General features: G+C 47.7%; 1 protein-coding gene across 1 annotated transcript in view; it reads right to left on the bottom strand.

Annotated features, from left to right (window-relative positions):
* Positions 1-24220, bottom strand: part of SRP72 (signal recognition particle 72) — a 34906-nt gene extending 10686 nt beyond the window's left edge. Inside the window, exons 1-13 of the mRNA XM_090036882.1 lie at positions 24053-24220; positions 20550-20670; positions 18708-18831; positions 17734-17877; positions 16266-16377; positions 15701-15732; positions 14937-15061; positions 14794-14851; positions 9451-9582; positions 6854-6982; positions 3315-3387; positions 2003-2067; positions 432-527 (exon numbers count right to left, since the gene is read on the bottom strand). Of these exons, the coding sequence (XP_089893008.1) occupies positions 432-527; positions 2003-2067; positions 3315-3387; positions 6854-6982; positions 9451-9582; positions 14794-14851; positions 14937-15061; positions 15701-15732; positions 16266-16377; positions 17734-17877; positions 18708-18831; positions 20550-20670; positions 24053-24179 (1338 nt within the window). The 5' untranslated portion in view covers positions 24180-24220. The remainder of the gene's footprint in view (positions 1-431; positions 528-2002; positions 2068-3314; positions 3388-6853; positions 6983-9450; positions 9583-14793; positions 14852-14936; positions 15062-15700; positions 15733-16265; positions 16378-17733; positions 17878-18707; positions 18832-20549; positions 20671-24052) is intronic.

The following is a 24220-nucleotide window of genomic DNA, read 5'->3' as shown; positions in this document are numbered from 1 at the left end:
GCATGTATTTGACCACCAGCCCTGAAGCTCTTCAAATAAATACCAAGAGACAAATGACTGCATTATTACAAGGAAAGAAGGAATTCTGCACACTGCCCCCTACCAGCTCTACACCCCTGGTAAGCCAGCAGGCACCAGAAGGGCTGGTAAATAGCCTGCCATTTCCTCCCTATGGCAGGTTTACCATTGGCCTGTGACAAACCTAATGCCAGAAGCATTTCACATGGATGAGAAGCAGAGCTCTCTAATCCCCCAGCCTCAATAGATGGGGTTAGCGTTTGGCAAGGACAAACCGGAACCAAAGCACTCCTCTCCTGTTGACGTGTACTGGAAGAAGGTAGGAGCTGGTGAGGAACAAGTGGACCCAAACCAGCTGCCAACCAGCCAAGGCAACTCAAGTTTTTACATGCCATCTTTCCTGCTCTGCTTACCTGGAATTGCTGGTACCACTGGATAGCTTGTGTGAAGACCTCAATCGCACTGTCAATATCTTCTTCATGACTATACATTGTCACCAATGCAGACACCTGCAAATATCAAAGAACAGCTTGAAAGCCAGGATTTTAGTCATCTTGTTGCCAACCGAATGGAGTTTATTTACATTTATTTTTAGCACTTGTCACCTTAGGATGGTGACAGCTTGCGGCACTGGTCTGCCTGAGGGACACAAGAGCACAGAATTAAGGGATGGTTAATGCAATTGTGCTTCCCCCTCAGAAAGGATAGGGAGCATTCAGGTGCAAGCCCACTGGTGCTAGTGCCCAAACAGATGCATCTTCTGGGAAGTACCACCCCAGAGGAGTGTTGGAGGTTACCATAGTACAAATCCCTGCAACACTGTCTCCCTGGCCTTTCCATTAGAATGTGCACATATGGCAGGGAGTAAGAAATGCATAATTAGAGGGTGAGCTAAAAAAATCATTAAAGAACAAAAGAATCAAGTGAAGCACTGCTATAGGGGAGTTCCAAAAGCAGCAACAAACCCATTTGCAATACTTCTACTCTACAGTTCCTGAAGTCCCAACCAGGATGTCACTGTAAAGGCCAGGACAGCCTAATTTGGTGCTTAGCAGAGTATCTGAATAAAAGCCCCTCCCCACCAAACACAACTGCCCCATTTTTCCAGCAGTTAGGTTGATGGTTAGGATACAAGAACTATGTCATCACCATGGAAACAACAAATATTACAAAAGCATGATTATGACTTTATTGCACAAAGGATGGAAGAGGAGATCATGTACTGTGAAGAACTTTTGTACTGTTACTAAAACCACAATAGCAGCTTTGACTGATAAATATGAGTAGAACAGTAACATGAGGGTACACATTTGCTTAGTATTTATTCTTTGGGTAAGTTGCCTGCCAGATTTCTTTCTTTTGTTGTAAACATATGAAAATCTTAGTCAATCCCCTTGAAAGGAGCTTGTATCTGCATGGCAAGGGAACAAGATATTGAATCCCAGAAGCTAAGAAGGCCAAGGTGCCTACAGGATGCTTTGAGCATCATACAGAACTGAAGGGTCATGTTTTACTGGCTCACTCCACCTTGCTTCCAGCTACTGGTTAAGCATGAAGGCATTTTGAAGCTCCTCTTTAATAAATTCTTAACATTATTTCCCAGGCAAATAGCTGGCCTAGGATATTATCCAAGTGCAGTTGAAATACAAGAGGGGTCTGAGCAGCTGTGACTAGGAAGGATGGTAGTTCATAGCCTCTGGCAATCATTAATGTAAGCTGTTAGCCTTTGGCTGGCCAGCTGTGTCCAGGATAAACAAGATGGTTCCAAGTTCTAAAATCTACTGAGGTATAATGCTATGCATGAAAAGTCTCTGCAAGCAAGCATCACTGCAGGCAGAGGAGTGAGCCAAGACAGACAGCACACATCAAGGGCAGACCTGAGCCTTGAGAACCAGCAGGAAGGGGACAACAGGAACAGAGAAAGGCTCCTGACATAAGGACATTGTGACAGTGCATGTCTGGGAACACAGTAACAGCTACTCACCATGCCTGGCTTGTGCTGCAACTCCTCTATGCTCTTCAGAATGATGCAGGCTTTTGTGATGCTACCTTAAAGAAAGAAGTGTACCTTCAGCTGTACAGCAATGCTTTCCTTGCTCTGCTGCTTCTCCATTTCTGCCTAGAAACATCTGAGTACATGATGGTCGGGATGGGGGAGGTGCTGAGGAGAATCATGACATGCTACACCCTCCCCGTTCCCCACCTGGTGAGGAAGCTCTCCACCACAACTGCTCAGATGACTCCAATCACCAGCTATTAGCAGGGAAGTGACAAATCTCAGCAGTGCCTCATTCTTCTACCATTGACCAGAGCACGGTTCTGGGCTCCACATGCCCAAGGGATGGCAGGCAGCTGGCCCATCCAAGGGGCTCCTTCCTGTTTAAGCCTAAATACAGGGGCTTGTGGGCAGTACTGTATGTGCAGGCTCACAGCAGAGGCAGGAAAATAAAGAGCTGGGTGGCTTCTACAAAAAGTCAGAACAACCCTGCATGGTAGGATCCACAACCATGGCCTGACTTGCGTTACACCACCTGCTTCAACGGGTATAAAATCAGACCAACACAGGGTAATTCTGAAGCCTCCTCAAGCCATATTAGGCCAGACTGTTTCCTTGTGTACATCACAGAGTCCCACTAACTACAGGTAGCTTTACCAAGCAGCCAGGGAGCATAATGCTGGCACTCTGGACAAACAGACACTAAACCTATGCCAAACATGGTGTGGGACAGTGCATAAGTGAGGGTGAGGGGAAGGACTGGGAACATGAGCAATATTCAGTCAGCAGCAGTAGCACACAGCACACTAATCTTACAGCTTTGCCTGCTGGAGCAGTCACAAGACAATGGAAGAACCACCCCCTTTGCTTAGCACATACCCCGCACATGCTGAACCTGCCAAATTAGACCTTGGATTACTAGCATCCTGCCCTCACTTTCTTCTATTAGTCTGAAGTACCCACAATAGTTCATCTTCCAAGATCCTGAAGGACCAATACTAGCAGTGCCCAAAACCATGCTCTGTTAGCTTCCCAAGACCCTGGTTTCAGGGTGGAAGTGTTCTACGAGTATCTATGCCAAGCTCTCACCTAGCAGCATACTCCTGTTTACTAGGAGACTCCATCCCACTATGGTAGTGGATGGGCTGTCACTGTAGCATCATGGATTCACCCAGCTAGCCTAGGTATCCCTGTAGAGCACTGCAATCACTGTAGTGTAAATATACCTTCAAAGTGCGTCCTCAAACACAGGGCAAATAAAAAGGCAAGCATTTCCCAACACAAAAAAGGTGCCTCATACCTTGAGCAATTTTCAGCTGTGCCATTGTAAGCTTGATCTCTACTGCATTAGCAGGATGTTGATCTGCAAAATCCTGAGGCAGAAACAAAAGAATGCATGACCATGTTCACAGGCACCAAGTAACAACTGCAGCTTGTCCTGTTTTAAAACTAGTCTCCAAAATAAGGTCTGACTGCAACTGTTGGTGGTGGGAAGGGTGGGGAAGGGTAATATTCATGACAGCACCATCTCCAAGCAAGGTCTGTGTTAAAGGAGCATCACTCATAGCAAAATACTGTCCTGACTGGCCTCAGGAGTCCTCTCACTCAAGTATATGGAAGTCTCTTAGATGCTATTATCCACTCAGCAGCCGATGACCACAGTGCTCCAAGGTGCTGCCTGTCACAATAGCCAAGACCTTATTTAAGTTTCCATATTTAAGGTGCATATTTCATAAGCTGCATGGACATCATTTCAAATTGGCTACAATCAATTAGGAGACAGTGTATGCTAAACTGAAAGAAGACACTCTTAAGCCAAACCAGATATTGTCCCCCCAGCCAGTTTAAATGCCAGTTAAAATTAACGCTGAGTTTTTGGTTGTAGTCATGCTGGTCTAACGACATAAAAAGTTTTTAGCAAGCTTCCGGGCACAGTCACCCTTCTTTAGGCATAGGGAGCCAAAAGCTTGTTAAAAACATATTCCAAGTACCCAGCTGGTCTAATAAGAGGTATCATATCTATTCAAAGAACCTTGCCAGTTACATTAAATTGGCACAACTTTGTCATGTAGGCCACTAGCCAGAAGGAATGGAAAGTGTATGTGGACACCACACCATGGGCACAGCTATGGCGACAACCTGGTAAGGAGCCTCCAGGTTCTTGACCACCTGAGTGATAGCGATCATCGCTTGCTGAAATTCACCATCCAGTGCAGGGTGTCAAGGGCCTGCAGAAAGGCGGTAGCCCTAGACTTCAAGAGGGCCAACTTCAACAAGTTGAGGAGATTAGTGGGAGAGGCGCTGGGGTTCTCAAGGGGAGGGGAACTCAGAGCCCAAGATGAGTGGTCGTTCCTTAAGGAGACAATACTCAGGGCCCAAGGGGTGACCATCCCAACAAGAAGCAAGGGGGGCAGGAGTGCCCGAAAGCCCCCCTGGCTCACCAAGGGTGTATGGAAATGACTGACTGCCAAAAAGGCAGCATACAACCGGTGGAAGGGGGGTGCTACGTCCTCTGCTTCGGCATGTAGGGGGGCTGTCAGGAAAGCTAAGGCAGACATAGAGCTAGGACTTGCGTCCAAAATCAAAGATAATAAAAAGTCCTTTTTCAAAAATATAGGGAGGATGAAGAAAGCACCGGGAAATGTGGGGCCCGTGCAAGATTCTCTGGGCAATCTGGTGGTTGCGCCAGAGGAGAAAGCAGACCTCTTTAACCAATTCTTCACCTCCATTTTCTTGTGCAGGGACTGGGACTTCCCCGCTGTGATGCCAGACGGACTTGAGAGGAACGTCTCCAGACCTCAGGTTGGGGAGGACCGGGTTAGAGAGCTTCTGGAGGGGCTGGATGTGTTCAACTCAGCGGGTCCAGATGCTCTCCACCCCAGGGTGTTGAGGGAGCTAGCTGAGGTTATTGCAGGGCCCTTGGCACGGCTTTACGAGCACTCGTGGTGCTCAGGCCAGGTGCCAGATGACTGGAAGATAGCCAACGTGGTCCCCATTTTCAAAAAAGGGAAGAGAAAGGACCCAGGCAACTATAGGCCCATCAGTCTTACCTCAATCCTAGGGAAACTCTTTGAGAAGATCCTCAAGGAGCACATCTGTGATGGGCCGGCTTCAGGGATGATGCTCAAGAGGAACCGGCACGGTTTCATTAGGGGCAGGTCATGTCAGACCAACCTGATTGCCTTTTATGATCAAGTCACAAAGGCAATGGATGCAGGTGTTGCCATGGACGTAGTCTTTTTAGACTTCAGCAAGGCCTTTGGCACCGTCTCCCACCCCACCCTCATTTAAAATTAGGCAACTGTGGCATTGATGCCTACACAGTCAGATGGATTGCAGATTGGCTCAAGGGTCGTACTCAGAGGGTGGTGGTGGACGGGTCATATTCGACCTGGAGAAGTGGGCAGCGGATTCCCCCAGGACTCGGTCCTTGGGCCTGCGCTGTTCAATTTCTTTATCAGCGATTTGGATGACAGGGTGAAAAGCTACCTGTTTAAATTCACTGATGATACCAAAATTTGGGGTGCGGTGAGCACGCTAGTAGGGAGGGAAAGACTGCAGCAAGACCTGGATAGGTTACAGAGGTGGGCTAACATAAACAGGATGCGCTTCAATACTGACAAGTGCAGGGTGCTGCACTTGGGCAGTAGTAACCAGCAGCACACTTATAAGATAGGAAACTCCCTTCTTGAGAGCACGGAGGCAGAAAAGGATCTTGGAGTCATTACTGACTCCAAGATGAACATGAGCCGACAATGTGAGGTCACAGTTAGCAGGGCTAACCAGACCTTGTTGTGCATCCGCAGGTGCATCTCGAACAGGTCCAAGGAGGTGATCATCCCCCTCTACATGACACTGGTCAGGCCACAGCTGGAGTACTGTGTCCAGTTCTGTGTGCTCCACTTCAGGGGGGATGTGGACAACAGTGAGAGGGTCCAGAGGAGGGCCACCCGCATGATCCGGGGACTACAGGGCAGACCCTACAATGAGAGACTGCGGGACTTGAACCTGTTCAGCCTTCACAAGAGAAGGCTGAGGGGGGAGCTGGTGACCGTCTATAAACTCACTAGGGGGGACAAGAAGGGTTTGGGGGAGACCTTGTTTCCCCTTGCGCCCCCTGGCATAACAAGGAATAATGGCCATAAGTTGTTGGAGAGTAGGTTTAGATTAGACATCCATAAGAACTACTTCACAGTTAGGGCGGCTAGGATCTGGAACCAACTTCCAAAGGAAGTGGTGTTGGCTCCTACCCTTGGGGTCTTTAAGAAGAGCCTTTATGCCTACCTGGCTAGAGTCATTTCAGCCCAGTTTTTCTCCTGCCCAGGCAGGCAGTTGGACTTGAAGATCTACATGGTCCCTTCCAATTCTACTTCTATGATTCTATGTGCTGTGTAGGGAGAATGAAGTCCTCCTTTCCAGGAGGCATGCACTATTCTGTCACTGCCATCTATGATGCTGCTGTGAGGGAGGGAAAGCAACCCTGAAACTACTCCCACAGCAGAAAACAAGGGTCTTTTGTCAAGAAGACACTAGCTTTATAGAGGTGTTCCACTGTAGCTGGAGAAAAGCACTGCTAAGTAGGAGGAAGTATGTAAAATACAAGGAACAAGCCAGACTGGCCACTGCATGCTGAACCCACCAGCAAGGAAACTAAGGGATGACTGACAACAACTGATGGAGGGCTGGGTTCCTGCAGTCCCTTACATTTGAAGGCTACTGACTGCTTTATGTACTGAGTACTGCTGTTTGAGGCCAAGAAAAAGCCTGCTTTTTGGCCTGCACTGCCAGGGCAAAAATGGAAGTGGTCTTGAGGCCAGCACTAGCCTTTGAGTCACCTACCTGGAGAAGCTCAACTGCTTTTGCATGCTGTTTCTCACGACACAGCTGGGCTGCCTCGATTAACACAGGGAGCAGGTGCTCAGGGCTTTGTGACTGAAGGCTTCCTGATAGCTTGCGGCACTGGTCTGCCTGAAGGACACAAGATCACAGGATTAGGGGGTAGTTAGTGCAACTGTACTACCCCCTCAGAAAGGAGAGGGGAGAACATTAAGGTGCAGGCCCTACGGTGCTAGTGCCTAAACAAACACATCATCTGGAAAAGCATCTGCCCAATGGAGCACCGCAGGTTACCATAACACAAATCCTTCCCACACCTTGGTCGTCCCATTAGGCCGCATGCATGTGGACAGGGGGTGGAAGGGGCGGGGGTGTATAAGAAATGCACTGATGGTGAGTTGAATTTTGCTAAGCTTTCTGGAAAAAGAAGGGAAGCTTTATGCAACTGCCCCAGTCCCCTGACAACTTTTCTGTCTAACACTTGCCTTTCTAAGAGCTAAGTTGTTATTTCCTGCACAGGCAGCTGCAGATATTTACTTCTAGCAAAAATCCATTAGAATTTCATGTCAACAGTCCCTACTAGAAACTGGTTCAGCATTAAATCCTATAAAGTTGTTAGGTCAGTTTCTGGAGCAGCAGGGGCTGGGGTGATGGGGAGAAGCAGAAGCCGCAACGCGGTGAGGTAAATCTGTAGAGCAGGGGTTGGCAACCCCCAGGCCATGAATGCCCCTGTGCAGCAGCCCCAGAAGAAGCCAACACCACAATTACAGTTACTACCTGCCCCCTCCCTCTCCCCGCTTCCCTCTCTCTCTTCACCCTCCCATCTCGCTCTCTCGCCCTCTATCCTTGTCTCTCTCGCCCTCTTTTCTTCTCTCTCACCCTATTTCCCTTTCTCTCTCACCCCTTCCTCCTCTCAAAACTATGGCAAAAAATTTGAACTTCCATTTGCAGCAGAACAAAGCTGAGCAGAGTGCAGCAACCAGATAGGCCTATGAGGTCTTGGTGAAAGCCATCCCTGGGGCTCTGGCACAGAACTACTCCCCACAGTCCATTCCCAGGGCTTTGTCCTGTTGCAACTAACTCGTGTGAGGGCACTGAGCACTTCCCAGGGGAGACTGGCCAACATTCTACTTGAGATGCAGTGTGGCCAAATTTTAGCTCCAAGAGGTCTGACGGACTGTGGGGGATGTTGTTCCCAAGCCCACAGCAAAGCCCCAGCTGACCCAGCAGCCCTTCATGCCCAGATCAAGGCTTGAAAGTAACCAGGCAATTGGGTTTTCCATCATGCTCGCCATGCCCAGCCTGATGCAAGCCCAGGAATAATTTCCAACGCGCTCATTAGACCTTTGCTGCAAAGCTTCCAAATATTTTGGGCCTTAATAAGCAATAAGAAACACTAATAAGCAAATTAGGAGAATGTTCATGCTATGCTAATAAGTGTGGCACAGAAGGCCACCGCAGCCTGCCCCAAGCGCCCGGAAGAGCCTAGTGCCATTGCTAGCCCTCCTGCCTGCAGTGAACTGGGTCCTGGGCAGGCTGGGTCATGGGGCCAGTCCCCACAGTGCAGGAGGGAGCGGGGCAGCACCCTGCCCCTCCTGCACTCTGGGGGGGGTCTCGGTCTGCCCCTCTCCCCTCAAAGCTCAGGCAGGATAAAAAAAGAAAGAAAACTCACCTGCTTGTCAGTGGGAAGTGCACGGGTATCCATGTGCCCGCCCTCCCACTCCTGCAACAGCCTTTAGCCGGCTTGGGAGTGCGGGCAAGTGACCGGTCATGAACCTGGCGGCAGCAGGAGGAGTGGCAGCACCCCCTTGCTGTGGGGGTTTTCTGTGCCTGTGTACCCCCTGCCTGTGTCTTGCATACCCCCAGGGGTATGCGTACCACGGGTTGAGAAACTATGGCCCAAAGAATAGGCTCTAGCCTCTGTGCAGCTGTCTGCAAATTCCTAGGCTGGTTACACTGTTACTCAGAACACTGCCTCAAACAGCAGCCTTGAAACTGACAGGACAGCTCAGTTTCAAAACTACTACTAGCATCACTATAACAAAAACTGAGATAAGCTACATTAAGGATTTACCCTGCATGTCAGTCAATGATCTGACTAACAAAGGAACCCACTATGAGTGCTTTAGACTGGAAACTTTAAGGAAGGATGTTTCTTTGAAATCAGCGATTCTCAATCAATCATCCTCAATCAGGGTGCCACATTACATTAGCACAGTTAGATGTACAAAACATGAGTCATAAGATAAAACCAGAAGTTTCAAAAAGAAATCCATAGTTGTGGTCTTTGAAAAAGAAAAAAAAGAATAAAAACTAAGACCTGGCATTTTCTGAGGGAGTGCACTGAGTCTATCCAGGGGTGCCTTGAGTCTGAAGTTGAAAAACAGTGTTTTAATTGCTCAGCTTCCTTAAATGAAGGTCCCAGATTCTCAAAAGGGCTTAGCAAGAGAATCATTTCAATAGCCACTGCTGGATTCTGAACACCTTTGAAAAGCCTGGCAGCCCCACTTTCTTCCAGCTCTGCATAACTACAACCAAGTTTGACAGGGAAAGACCATTCTGCAGAAAGCTGGGAGATCTGCAGAAGCATCCCCTTTTACCTGGTTGGTGTACATTGCCAATAAAGCTTTGTTAAACTCGATCGCCTGGAGTTGTTTCTTGGAGAGTTTGTGTTCTACTCCTTCTGCATTGGTCAGCTTCACTTTCTTCTTCGAGTCAAAGACATTTTGGTCCTGTGAGAAACAGAAGCAGAGAGGCAAAGCCCAATTTCACTATGCTGCTCATCTAGGAGGTGCCCCTAAAATCCCAATTTGAGTTTTGTCTCAAAAAATGCCCTCCCCTAGCCCCACCCCTGTCTTCCTTCTCCCAAATGCATGCACTGCTCATCCTTTGCCATGAACACTCATAGACACACACCTGCACCAGTGCTCATCAGCTCTGAACGTTAGAGAGAAAACAACACAGAGGCGCAGTGAGGGTACAGCAACTTGGGAAGACATGACTACGTTGTGCCCACTTATCAAGCCCCTTCAGTCATACTATCTGAGCACCTCCCAATCTTTACTGCATAACTCTCATGGGCCTCCTGCATATACATTGGTGCTATTAGCCTGAGGTACAAGGTACAAAGCAGTTAAATGACTTGCCCAAGGTCATACAGGAAGCTTAGAGTGGAACAGGGCATTGAACCTGGCTCGTCCAAACAGAGACAGCCCAAGTCCCTCCTCCATTCCCTACTGCTGTCAAAAAAAAAAAAAAAATCCCAACTGCCATGAAAAACAGCCAAACCCAGGCTTAAGAGAATGGTGCTACTAGCACATACTGCTGGCTAGAGCAGGATCTAAGCCCATCACTTTCCCGTGTGGGGAAAAAATAAGGTCTTGGTAACTACTCCTTCTAAACCAGTCAATGTTTAAGTGCTTTTCTCAAGACTTGCACTACAGAGTATTTACTCTTTTTCGTATTATGGGAAAGGTTTCCTCTCTTTACAATAAAAGTTAGCAAGGCCGCCCATAAGACTTTGCAACACTATATAAAACTTAGACATCTAAAAGAAATGTCTCATGTGGCAGAATGAAGTAACATTGCAAGAGGCTGAATTTAAGGCATTTTTCACAGCTCAAGAAGTTGAAATTCTCACAAGGCTTACACCTTGTGCTTCAGCACCTAAGCTTTTATTTGAAGAGTAACTGACTCTCTAGATGTGCCAAAAATCTTCAAAATGTGAACCAATTGAAACAGTGGTATGTAGGTAAATCAGCATCCAAACATATCAGCTAATAAGTTACAAGGAAGTTAAACTATTTTCTTCATTCTAAGGAGTTTAATTGAAAAATGATGTTGGTCTAATAAAAGATATCAGATTTACCCAAAGAACTTTGTCTGCCTATGTCCTTAGACCAAAGTGCAAAGAATTATGACGTCACTGGGATAACGGAGACCTGGTGGGACTCCACCCATGACTGGACCACAGGTATAGAGGGCTATACCCTGTACAGGAGGGATCGTGTTGACAAAAGGGGCAGGGGTGTAGCTCTCTATGTGAAGGAAAGCTACATGTCCCTGCAAGCTGATGTTGGCGACCAGCATGGACAGCTAGAGACCCTCTGGGTAAAAATTCATGAGGAATACGGCACAGGGGACACAACGGTGGGAGTCTACTACAGACCTCCCACTCAAAGCCCTGAGCTTGACCAGGAGTTCGCCCGGGAACTGACTGAGGCCGCTTGCTCCAGGACCTTGATTGTCATGGGTGACTTCAATTACCCGGACATCTCGTGGGAAGATCACTCAGCAAAATCCGAGCGGTCACAAAGCTTTCTCTCGTGCGTGGATGACCTCTACCTGACTCAAGAAGTCTATGGGCCAATGAGAGGCAAAGCGCTGCTCGACCTGGTACTGGCTACGGGGGACAACCTAATCGGCGACCTAGTGATCGATGGGAAGCTGGGTGACAGCGACTACGAGCTGATCATCTTCACCATCTGCCGTAAAGCTGGCAAGTCAGTCAGCAACACAGAAGTCCTTGACTTCAGAAAAGCCGACTTTGAAGAGTGGTTGCTTCTCAAGGAAGCGATCCTCAATGCACAAGCCAAATCTATTCCAACACGGAGGAAAGGCAGCAAGAAGACACAGCAGCCCTCCTGGCTCTCCAGGGACCTAGCGGACCTCCTGCGGCTAAAAAGGAAAGCCTACAAAGGATGGAGGACGGGATTCACCTCCAAGCAGGATTATTCTGCACTGGTCCGGTCCTGCAGGGAGCAAACCACGAAAGCCAAGGCTGCAGCTGAACTCCAACTAGCTTCAAGCATCAAGGACAACAAAAAGTCCTTTTTCAGATATGTGGGGAGCCGGAGGAAAAGCAAGGGCAACATTGGACCCCTGCTAAACCAGATAGGACAACTGACAACTGATGCCCAGGAAAAAGCCAACCTATTAAATAGGTACTTTGCATCAGTCTTTCATCAGTCCCACGGGACGCCCATGCCTGCTGTGGGACAGGAAGATCCGGGTGTTGGGGATCCCCTACCCTCCATAAATGCTGACCTCGTGAAGGAACACCTTGAGAAGCTGGACACCTTCAAGTCAGCCGACCCTGACAATTTGCACCCCAGGGTACTCAAGGAGCTGGCGAGCGTCATAGCCCAGCCCCTGGCACGGATCTTTGAAAACTCCTGGTGCTCTGGTGTAGTGCCCGAAGACTGGAAGAAGGCCAATGTGGTGCCGATCTTCAAGAAAGGGAGGAGAGTGGATCTGGCTAACTACAGGCCCATTAGCCTGACTTCTATCCTGGGGAAGATCTTAGAAAAGTTTATTAAGGAGGCCATCCTTGAGGGACTGGCCCAGGCTAACGTCCTAAGGGATAGCCAGCATGGGTTTCTTGCGGGTAGGTCTTGTTTGACCAATCTCATTTCCTTCTATGACCAGGTGACCTATCACTGGACGAGGGAGATGAGATTGATGTCATATATCTTGACTTCAAAAAAGCTTTTGATCTGGTATCCCATGATCACCTCTTGGCCAAACTGGCCAGTTGTGGCCTTGGCTCCACCACGATCCGCTGGCTGGGAAATTGGCTCCGTGGTCGGACCCAGAGGGTTGTAATTGATGGCAGTCACTCATCGTGGTGCCCTGTGACCAGGGGGGTCCCTCAAGGCTCTGTCCTGGGACCCATACTGTTCAACATCTTCATTAATGATGTGGACATTGGAGTCAGGAGTGGACTGGCCAAGTTCGCCGATGACACCAAACTTTGGGGCAAAGCATCCATGCCAGAAGATAGGTGGGCGATCCAGGCTGACCTGGACAAGCTCAGCAAATGGGCAGATGAGAACCTCATGGTGTTTAATACCAAAAAATGCAAGGTACTCCACCCTGGGAGGAAAAACCTGCAGCATCCTTATAGGCTCGGCAGTGCTACGTTGGATAGCACTACAGAAGAAAGAGACTTGAGGATCATCATTGACCACAAGATGAACATGAGCCTGCAATGCGATGCTGCGGCTACTAAAGCGACCAAAACACTGGCTTGCATCCCTTCTCGAGCAAATCCTGGGACATCATTCTCCCCTTGTACTCGGCCTTGGTGAGGCCGCAGCTGGAGTACTGAGTCCAGTTTTGGGCTCCACAATTCAAAAAGGATGTGGAGAAGCTTGAGAGAGTCCAGAGGAGAGCCACGCGCATGATCAGAGGTCAGGAAAACAGATCTTATGATGATAGGCTGAGAGCCATGGGACTCTTTAGCCTGGAAAAGCACAGGCTCAGGGGTGATCTGATGGCCACCTATAAGTTTATCGGGGTGACCACCAGGATCTGGGGGAACGTTTGTTCACCAGAGCGCCCCAAGGGAAGACTAGGTCGAACGGTCACAAACTCCTGCAAGACCGCTTCAGGCTGGACATAAGGAAGAATTTCTTTACTGTCCGAGCCCCCAAGGTCTGGAACAGTCTGCCAGCGGAGGTGGTTCAAGCACCTACGTTGAACACCTTCAAGAGTAAATTGGATGCTTATCTTGCTGGGATCCTATGACCCTAGCTGACTTCCTGCCCTTTGGGCAGGAGGCTGGACTCGATCTCTCGAGGTCCCTTCCAGCCCTGATGTCTATGAAATCTATGAAACCAACATGGCTACAACCTACACCCATGCACCATGCACTAAGGATTTTTTTCTCCAATAACACCAATCCAATACCCACTATGCAGCCTGGCAGTTTGGAGTGTGGTGTCCAGCTGGTAAGTTGCGGGGGGTTCAGATCGAGCCCCCCCAGTAAGGGAGGGAGGGAATGGGGCAGGCACTGCACAGCCAAGGCAGGGTACAAGACAGAACCATGGGTGGCTCCCCACCACTGCGTGCACCCACGGAGGAGGCATGTGCCCCATGGATTTGTTTGCAGGGTGAGGGCGAGCTGCCTGCTGTGGGCTCCAGCTGGGCAGCACCTGTCCCTACCCCAGCTCCACTCTTTCCCTCACTGTGCAGGTCTCAATCTGCACCCAAACCACGCCCCTTCCCTCCCCCACATGCATGCATGCACCACTTAATCAGCAAGATTATCACCTACACTGGCCAAAAAAAGCCAACTGCCAATAACATCAATTTTCCTTTTATCAGTGCTGATCCAATACGGACCAATATATTGATGCTCCTCTAATAACAACGTTACAAATTTCATCACTAACCAGAGTACACAAAGAAGGGACAAACATTATCTAAGACCTGCATCCTCTACTGTGAATGACACCTGCCTCTGGAAAAAGCACTGTCAAGCTGACTCTGCTGGGTATGCTCTGTTACACTGCAGAGGTTTTTAGGAGTTTCAAAATAAAAACTAGCAGATTTCTGACACAATTATAGATTGCCAAACAAACATTTTAAAAATTACAATAATGTGAGACTTGGCAAGAATGCAAATCTCAAACGCTATCTGCATAAGATTTCATATAAAAGTCTTTATAGATGCACAAGTAATTTTCATTTTAGTCATTCACTTGGATTTGACAGTAGCACAAAGGCCTCATGTCCACAGTGTGCCTGCACAATGCTTACAGCCAGCTATGGAAGTCCAAACATACCATACCTAAATGCAACCACTGACATTTCTCCAACTGACTCAATCATGTAACTGAAAAAATATAACGGCACATGCATACACTTGCACACTCCAGTTTTATAAATTTGAAATCCTGCAAATGTGAGCCATCACACTGACTTCAGATGCATACATATGCAAATTTATGTAGTTAAATTTTTACAGGATTGAGACCCTTGGCACTAAAAATAATGGAAAGATTAGGGCAGTATTGTAAACAGAATTACTTATAAGCTAGCATAGTTCTTTCACTTCAAACAATGTCAGTGGAAACTCTGGGTGTAATGACTGCAGAATTCTGTGTTCATTCAGCTTTCTGAAGCATTTTTGCAAAGAAATAAGATAGGACATTCTATACCTTGTTAATAGTAATGATGTTATTTGCAATTACAGCAAGCAATCCCACATCTGTTGGCCTGCAGACAAATGAGAAAACACACAGCTGTTATGCAGTAACCTCATCCCATGTGAAAGGAGAGCTCATTTTAATAAAGCCCTTACTTTAATTTGATTATTTGATTGTAAAGCTGTAGAGCATCTTCTGTGCGACCCTGCAGTTGCATAATATAGGCCATCTGACCGTGAATAATAGCCAGTTCAGCCTCAATATCTTCCTCAGTCACATCCTGAAGGGAGAGAAAAAAAAATCAAGGCAAAACCACGTGGCATCTCTTTTCTTACACTACCTGGTTCCAGCATTTTGCAGAAAGGTGTTTACAATATATTTTTGGCAGCATCACTAGTTTCAATCCCCACCACTACAGAGAAAACCTGTAAGCCAGTCACAACATGATTTAAAAAATGCGAAGTTTAAAATCACAATACAAAAAGTTTACCAGATATAACAGCAGAAAAGTCACCCTTAAACCAGAGTGCTTAATCTGCTAGGTACTAGGCACCGGCTGCCATGTTCTAATTTTGAATCATAACTTACAGGCTCAATTCCTCACGGTCTTTCAGTTTGCAATCATTCTTACCAGCACAGAGCAGGTGTGTCAGATTGATGTGCTACACACCCAGAGGGCCCTTGTCTAAGTGACCACACAAGAACTGAGGCAAAGGAAACAATTAATCTCCAAGAATGAGCATTTCAGCACTATGCAGAATTACAACTCAGACACCATGGGTGGTATTAGAAGGGCAATACAGGCAGCAGGGAGGACTACTGATGGACAAAATATCATATGGGAACTTAACGAGAAATCACATGGCAAATCACCAAATGCTTTGAAAATGCAAATGATTCAGATCATTATCAAACTTACAGAGTCTTCTGAGAGTGACTGTCGACACAGATCTAGAAGAAACAATTAAAAGACAAGTTCAGGAAAAGTTAATTCTTTAACCTCCTGGCTTTTGGCTTTTTCAGTATGAAAGAAGGGCCTTTTATGTGCTCCTTGTGGATATTAAGTACAAGGCTTCTACCAATTTTTAGGCTTATGTTTTTAATGCCAGAAAAAAAGGAATTACTTTATTCTCATCTTTGTCCCACATAAATCAGGTCAGAGAACATACCAAGTATGCAGAAGACAACTCCTCCTGACAACCAATACTTAATGAATTTGCTATTATTATTCTTTCCCTGTTTACCTTTAAAGTTGGATCTGTCCAGCCTTAAGAACTGGCTAAAGAAACTGGGCTGTATTAAAGGAATGGTGCATGTTACAACTCCCAAACATTCTGGACAAACACTCCCAGGGAATTGTAGTGGAAAGGCCTAAAGCAGGCCAACTCTGTTTTCCACGTTTGACCAGGACTCAATTCCATGTTCCCTCTCTCCAAATGTGTACACATGCAGCAAATGACAACACTCTTTTCCCGCGTCCTTACCTTCTGCTCTCTGTAGTTTTTTCATTGCCTCATTCAGCTTGCCTTGCCCAATCAATGCACATGCAGCATTGTAACACAGTTCATAGGTAGCTTCTTGGAGACCCAAATCTTCCTGGCATGGAGCAAATGCAGGTGGTTAAATGCTTGAAAAAAACAGATTTTTCACATCAGAAGTCAGATTATGAAGCCATGTACATTTTTCTGAGTCCAACACCTAAAAGCAATATGGGGCTTGCAAAGGGTCTTTCCTTTGATAGAGAGATTAGTAAAATTTCCCTGGATATAAGTAGATTTTGCAGAATTATGACTAAGTCAATTCACACACACAGGCAATTCTGTCACTGCACTGTCTGGGAAAGTCACTGTAAATTGACTTCCACAGGAAAGACATCCTGTTGCACTTGCTCAAGCTTTAATGGATACAATCAAACAGAAACCAAACAGAGCCATCTATCTGCTGCAGCTAATGGGAACACCACACAGATATACAGTTCCTAGCCAATTGCTCATCAAAAATAACAGGGGCAGGCAAAGACAGAGTGCTGCTTCCCAGAAGCGGGGTGTTGGGGGGTGGGGGGTGGAAGAGTTTGCCCCGCCATCCCCTTCGTCCTCCTCCGCCAGCACCCTACACCACCACCACCTCCAGCACTGCTAGCCTCGCCCACACCCCTGGTCTGTCCCTGCCATCATGGCAGCACTGTGCTGCCTCCAAGGAGCAGGGCTGGGGGGAGGGGCCAGGCCAGCAGTGCTGGCCTTGCCCCCCTGCTCTATCCTCTCTGTCCCCACAGTCATGGCAGCACTCTGCACTCTGATGGGTTGTTTCACTAACCAGAGTGCTTCAAGAGCATTACAGACAGACAGACAAAGCCCTTTATTACATAAGAATGGGAGTATCTAATGGAATGTAGCCACTGGCAGGAAGGTGCCTAGTTAAGTCTGAGTCATGTGAGCAGAGTTAGAATCTTGACACAGCATTAATTTTTTCAACAGCCTCTGAACCACAAAAAGTGATCTCATGACTGATTTTCAACACACCCAGAGGTCACCAACATCCTCCAGAAAATGCTCTCATGAGATAGGAAGCCTCCAGGAAAAACAGGAGTCACCTGATGCCACTGATGCCGCTTACTGGATTTTAGCTAAGAAAACTGTGGAAGACAAGTGACAACAGCCCCAGAAGGAAGAGTGCAGTTAGCTAGCAGTGACAGTGCCCTCATCCTACCTTACCTGTGGCAAATTAAAGGGTGTTTTTAATGTTTTGGACACTAGGCCTGGTAGTCATAGGTGAGGTCTGTTCCCAAAGCTTTTAAGAATTAATTAGACAGACACTTGTCTAGGATGGTTTACAGAGGGAGAATACTGCCAACCTGACAAGCCTCGCAAAGCACCTTCAGAGGGGCTACATCAGGGACACAACTAGGGGGGAGAGGGACCACTCTCACACCAGTACAAACACACACTTACTTACTGGCACCACTTTCTCCCAGGTGCTCTGGGCTGCAACCACTGCAGAAAGGTTGGTTTTCCTTTCTTCCTCATAGTCATCTTGGGAGTTACGGATAAGATCCCGATACACGGCTGAGCAGTCGTCATAGTGCTCCAACCTATACAACTGAGGACAGAAGGAAATTGGTTTGAGTACTAGACACCTGAACAAGTACCACAAGGAAGATCTGAAAAGTATACTCATGAAAATCAAGCTAGCTTTATTTTCCATTTTATTCTTTCCCAACATTCTAAGGCAGATTCTTCAAGGGGTAGATTGTCACTTTCAGGCATTTTTTTTTTTTTTAGTAAAAAACTGTTGCTTCCTCAGGTTTGGATGGTTCTGAGTTACCAGGGAAACAAAAGGAAGAACAGTTCTTTCCTTTCTTTCAGTTCCAACACTGAGCACCTCATCCTGATGCCTCATCTCAAGAAATATGTATAGAAACAAATAAAGGACTAGGTCAAGGAAGAAAAGCTGATCTGGCTCACATACGGAAAAGGAAATGATTCTTCTGGGACTCTGCTTCTCCCCAAGACCAGATTGGAGTGATGTCAGGTGGCAAACAGTGACAGTCAACTTTGGGCCACTTGATTTGGTGTCTGCTAGGAAGCTACCCTGTCCTCTGAAACAGTGAAACCAGATCCCTTTGAGCTGAAGTAAAAATGGAAGACCACGAAGAAAATTTATGGGGCTACCTATGCAAAAATAATGCATGCTGCCCAAGCAGGTGGCCAGGCTTTCCAAGCCAACTAAAGCAGGGCTGACATTTTAATCCCCACTGAAGTCAGAGGGAGCTCTGGCATTGAACTGACCAGGGCCAAAACATAAAGCACAGCCTTTAAAGTTACAGCTGCAAGGAAGGAAAGCACATCTAGTTTCTTCATGCCTCTCAGTACAGATGTATCAGTCTAACCATCATGAACTGTATGCACTGTTTTCAAAGCCATAATTACCACTTGTCCATAAAGCTCCTTCAGTTTGTCTGTCTGCTGGCTGGCACTCTGAATGGTTTTCAGGGCATTTTCAATTCTGTTCAGCCTGTATTCGCAGTAGGCCTTCTCAAAGGCAATGGTGTCACTGCAAAGATAACAAGGCAGGGCCATGAATGCACTCATTCCATCTACAGCCCTCACTCCTCAGGAGATGCATGAACCCTTAGTGAACCATCCACAATTATTCATGAAAGGCTGCTACATTCCAAGAGGAAAAGAACAACACATGCAGGTACTAAATGATTCAGTAACTAACCATCTATCTTTTAAGCACTGATGACCTGAAACTGGAGAAAAAATATGCAAGCCCTCCTTTTCTCCCTGTGCAAAGAGTAATCTGAGAAGACAGGTCAGAAGCTCAGCCCACCCAGATTTCCACTCCATGCTGGCAAGATTGCCAAAGCCATGCAGATTTCCTGTTTAGTTTTTGAAGAGCATCAGTTTCCAAGGCAGACCAATGAAAAGCTTCACAAATAGCCATTTAAAGGCAGGCATATGTTGATGCATCAAAGTATACCTGTAGTTAAAAGCACATCTGTTCAACTCTAGATAAAAAAGAAAATATGAGGCATGCAATCTCTCGTGAACTACAAACTGCTAACTCTGAAGTTAGGTAACAAAAACAAAATAGCAGAACTGGTAACAAAGTTGTTAGGCTAAATGATATTTCACAGGGCTGACCCCAATAAGCCTGAAGACATACTGACAGGAAACAGTTCTTATTTTATACAAGCTTGGTGCACATTTCCCCTGCTAACCCCAACACAATTGCTCAAGCTAAATAAAACTATGTGAATTTAACAGATACTGAAAGCACACACTTCATGGCTCATCTGTTGGCAATTTCCAAGCACAGGGTTCATATTTCAAAAAATTTCTGAACACTGTAATCATACTGGAGCAAACATGGGAATATAAGAAAGGAATGAGTCATAGGAATAACACATGCTCTTAGTCATGAGAAGACAGAGCATTAGCCATGATAGGTGCCTCAGTTGTGACAGCGAGAACTCTCCTTGCTGAGGAGAATATATGTGACAAGACCAGCAGCTGGGCAAAAAGTGTTTTATGTAGAAAAAGCTTCAGTTAACAGAACTTAGTTACTCTCCCCCACTATACATTTTTATGCAAGGCTAAAGAAACTGGGTTGTTATTTAAGTTGCAAGTATTCAGAGAAGGATGGAATTCATGAAAGGATTCAGGAAGGTTTGATATTTGCAGTTGAAATAAGAAAATATCCAAATTATTTTGAGATGGCTGCAGCTACTACAATATGCTCCATTCTATGCCCCTACTGTCCACAGGTAAGTCTCATTTCCCAACAGGGAAGAAACCTGTGGATGCACCACAGATGTCTCGCTATTGAGTTTGTATTTAGCACTGGTCACATTCATCACTGTTCAGATATTAGCACTTTCCAACAGCCCTGTCAGGGAGACAGGCAGGGAAGCAAGCATTTCAGTCACCACGTCACAACTGGCAAGTCTGAGATCCAGAGGGACATGGGCTTCAATCCTGCAAATGCCTACATGGTAAATGTCCCTCACACGAGCACCTGCTCCACTGTATGCCCATGAGTGCTCCCAGCAAAGACAGTAAAAGATGTCTAAGCATTAGCAGCAATGGGGAACAGCTAGGTTCAGAATTGCATGTTCTCAATTCCCAGCCCTACGCTCATTCCTCTAAATTAGGCCAGTAGTCTTGTCTCGTCTCTGCTAACACCAAAAAAACCCAGTGATAGTAACTGCTGATTAACTAGGCACCTCCCCTAAGGGCTTCTGCATTTTCTTTGTAGTTACTCACCTGGTTAACACTTTTGTGTGCGTGTTGATTACACTGAGGGCTTCCTTAAAGCTTCCACTGTGAATAAGACACACCACTTTACAGTGAAGAGCAGTCACATCATCCTTGTTGATCTGCAATACTGAGGGAAGCAAATAGTTTCACCACAAAGCACAACCATCATTCATTTCTCCCATAAAAGACAACCTGAAGTTAAGTAAAAATGAAAGTTCGGACAATTTCCCCAAGTCCAACCCCCTTGTTAATTCATGCAGGTATTATTAACTACCTGCTGCTTCTAGCATTGCAAAAACCCCATCTGTGGCTATAATTACACAAGTGCTTATATTTCATTCCATCCAAGAAGAGGACACACCAACTGCAGAGACTGCAGGATGATCTCCACCCTAGAGTTCTAAAGGAACTGGCCGACGTCATTGCAAGTCCCCTGGCACAACTTTATGAGCACTTGTGGTGCTCTGGTGAGGTACCGGAGGACTGGAAGAGGGCCAACGTGGTCCCCATCTTCAAAAAAGGCAGGAAAGAGGACCCGGGAAACTATAGGCCGGTTAGTCTTACCTCGATCCTAGGCAAGCTGTTCAAGAAAATTATGCTGGCACACATCCAGGAGGGGCCAGCAGAGGACTGCATGCTTAGGGGCAACCAACATGGGTTCATCAGTGGCAGGTCCTGTCAGACCAACCTGGTGGTCTTCTACGACCAGGTCACCAAATCATTAGATGCAGGGGTAGCAGTGGACATAGTCTTCCTGGACTTCCGGAAGGCTTTTGACACTGTCTCTCACCCTGTTCTCATTAAGAAACGGGGGCTGTGGTGTAGACACCCACACAGTCAAATGGGTCGCCAACTGGCTGGAGGGCCGCACCCAGAGGGTGGTGGTGGATGGGTCTTTCTCAACCTGGAAGGACGTGGGCAGTGGGGTTCTGCAGGGCTTGGTCCTCGGACCCGCACTGTTCAACATCTTCATCAGCGATTTGGATGAGGGGGTGAAAAGCACCCTGTTCAAATATGCTGATGACACCAAGATGTGGGGGGACATGGGCACACTGGAAGGATGCAACAGGCTACAAACAGACCTAGACAGGTTACAAGGGTGGGCCGACAAGAACAGGATGGGTTTCAACGCAGACAAGTGCAAGGTGATGCACCTCGGGAGGAACAACCGGCACCATACCTACAGGTTGGGGAACTCCCCTCTTTTTCAGCACGGAGGCGGAAAGGGATCTGGGGGTCATCACTGACTCCAAGATGAACATGGGCGGCAGTGTGGAGAGGCAGTTAGGAAGGCCAACCGCACCTTGGCATGCATCCACAGATGCATCTCGAGCAGGTCCAAAGAGGTGATCCTCCCCCTCTATGCGGCACTGGTCAGGCCGCAGCTGGAGTATTGCGTCCAATTCTGGGCACCGCACTTCAAGAGGGATGTCGATAGCATTGAGAGGGTCCAGAGGAGGGCCACTTGTATGATCAGGGGACAACAGGGCAGGCCCTATGAGGAGAGGCTATGGGACCTGAACCTGTTCAGCCTCCACAAGAGAAGGCTGAGGGGGGATCTTGTGGTCTGTTATAAGCTAGTCAGGGGGGATCAGCAGGCATTGGGGGAGTCACTTTTCCCCCGAGCACTGCCAGGAGTGACCAGGAATAACGGTCACATGCTGGCAGAGGGTAGGTTTAGGCTAGATCTCAGGAGGCGCTACTTCACAGTCAGGGCGGCTAGGGTCTGGAACCAGCTTCCAAGAGAAGTGGTGCAGGCTCCGACCCTGGGGGTGTTTAAGAGGAGGTTAGATGAACATCTTGCTGGGGTCACCTGACCCCAGTATTCTTTCCTGGCATAGCAGGGGGTTGGACTAGATGATCTGCTCAGGTCCCTTCCAACCCTAGAAACTATGAAACTTCCTCAGCCTGATGAATGGTTTTTAAACCTGAAAGCTTCCTAAAAAATTAAGTTGGTTTAATAAAAGATAACAGATTCACCCAAAGAACCTTGTCTGCCAAAGGACTAAACAGCACCTTAGGCTAAAGTTTCATTCTGCAGACCATGTAACAGGTAAGAAAACTGGGCATCTATGCTGAATTATCCACTTGGGAAGAAAAGGCAACCAAATCGAAAGAGAGCACCATTCCAGACCAATAAAACAAATGATTACTGGTTCCAGTGCTTTGTTCCCTGAGGACAAAAGCAGTGAAGAAAGTGAAAGATTTTTCCCAAATGACATCACTTTGGATGATCTATCAGCAGTTGAACAGCACCTCTTGCCAAAACATTCTGAAAAGTATCTGCTCTTTCTCTGCAATGGACTCAGACCCCAAAGTCTTGGTACTGAAACATGGCAAATAGACATCCACAAAGCCTGACCCTGATATTCCAAGTTTTGGTTTGCCAGATGTCAATTGCTCCCACTGGGCCAGTCCTCTCCACCAGACTTTGATAAAATCGGGACTACATATATTTCACGGAGACAGAACAAGACAATGTAACCCAGATTCACAATCTCCCCAGGAATTTTATCGAGGCTAACAGGCTAAATACAATCCAAGTAACCCCCCGATGCAGAGCTACCTGGGACCTAAACATTCATCTTCTCAACCTTGCTTCTCTTTCCATCAGCTTTTTCTGCTTTTCTTTTCCCCTTCTCTCTCTGCCAATGTCAGCCCAACCCTAAGCTCTGCTCCAGCCCAGGAGCGGTCCACAAGAAATGACTACTCTAGATAACACAACCTGCCTCTTGCTGTTCCATGTGGATTCCTTTTTATTACTTGTGTGATGGCAGCACCTGTAGCTCAGGGCCCCATCACATGGGGTTTGAAAGGAATGAGACAGCCTGCATCCCGAAGACAAAGCACAAACCTCATGCTGCAGGCAGCAGGATGAGAAACAAGAGAGAAGGATGCAGGGATGCACATACACAATGAGGGTGACAGCAGCCCAGCGCATGGAACAGCGTTCACAGCGGCACAGCTGCCACCAGCCTTTTCCTCCACTTAGGCCTGGCCCAAGATCCTGCAGTCGGATGGAGGGGACCTGAGAACAGACTGTGTGGCTGCCCAATACGCTGCTGCTGGATGGAGGGCAGTGGGGTTCAGCCTGCTGGGCTCCTGCAACGTCTAACTGCAGTTACCAGTCCCCGGAGATTGGGGTGGGGAGGGCTCACAGCTGCTCTCAGAGTATGTCACCCTCTTGCATGTGGCCCACACTGGCTATGTGCTATCCCCCTTATTTTTTGACGATGAAAAAGCGTGGGGGCAGCTCTTGTGGAGTCCAGGCGACCCGCCGCGGGACACAGCCACTCACACTACGGGCCTTTTTGAAAGAACGCCTCCGCCCCCCCCCGCAGCCTGCTCCAAGCCGGCCCATTCTGACTGGGGGGCAGGCCCATTCGGACAGGTTGCGGGGGGTAACGGGCTGCCCCATTCCAACCGGAGTGTGGAGCGGGCGGGCCCATTCGGCCCGCGGGAGTGGGGGGGGATGGGATGACGTGGCCATGGGCACGAGGGAGCCTCACTCTTGCTGACGGCCTTGGCAGCACGCGCGTAGTCGCCGCTCTGCCCGAAGCGGCTCACTTCGCTCCACAGTGCGGACACTGCTCCTCCCGCAGCCGCCGCCCCGCCACCAGCACCGGCCGCCGCCATCTTGGGACGTGGGGCTGGAGACAGAGCGGCGGGGGAAGGGG

This window comes from Crocodylus siamensis, chromosome 2 (assembly GCF_052110815.1).
Source record: "Crocodylus siamensis isolate JL-2025a chromosome 2, ASM5211081v1, whole genome shotgun sequence".
Classification (NCBI taxonomy): Eukaryota; Metazoa; Chordata; order Crocodylia; family Crocodylidae; genus Crocodylus; species Crocodylus siamensis.
This window is presented reverse-complemented; position numbering and strand designations above follow the sequence as displayed.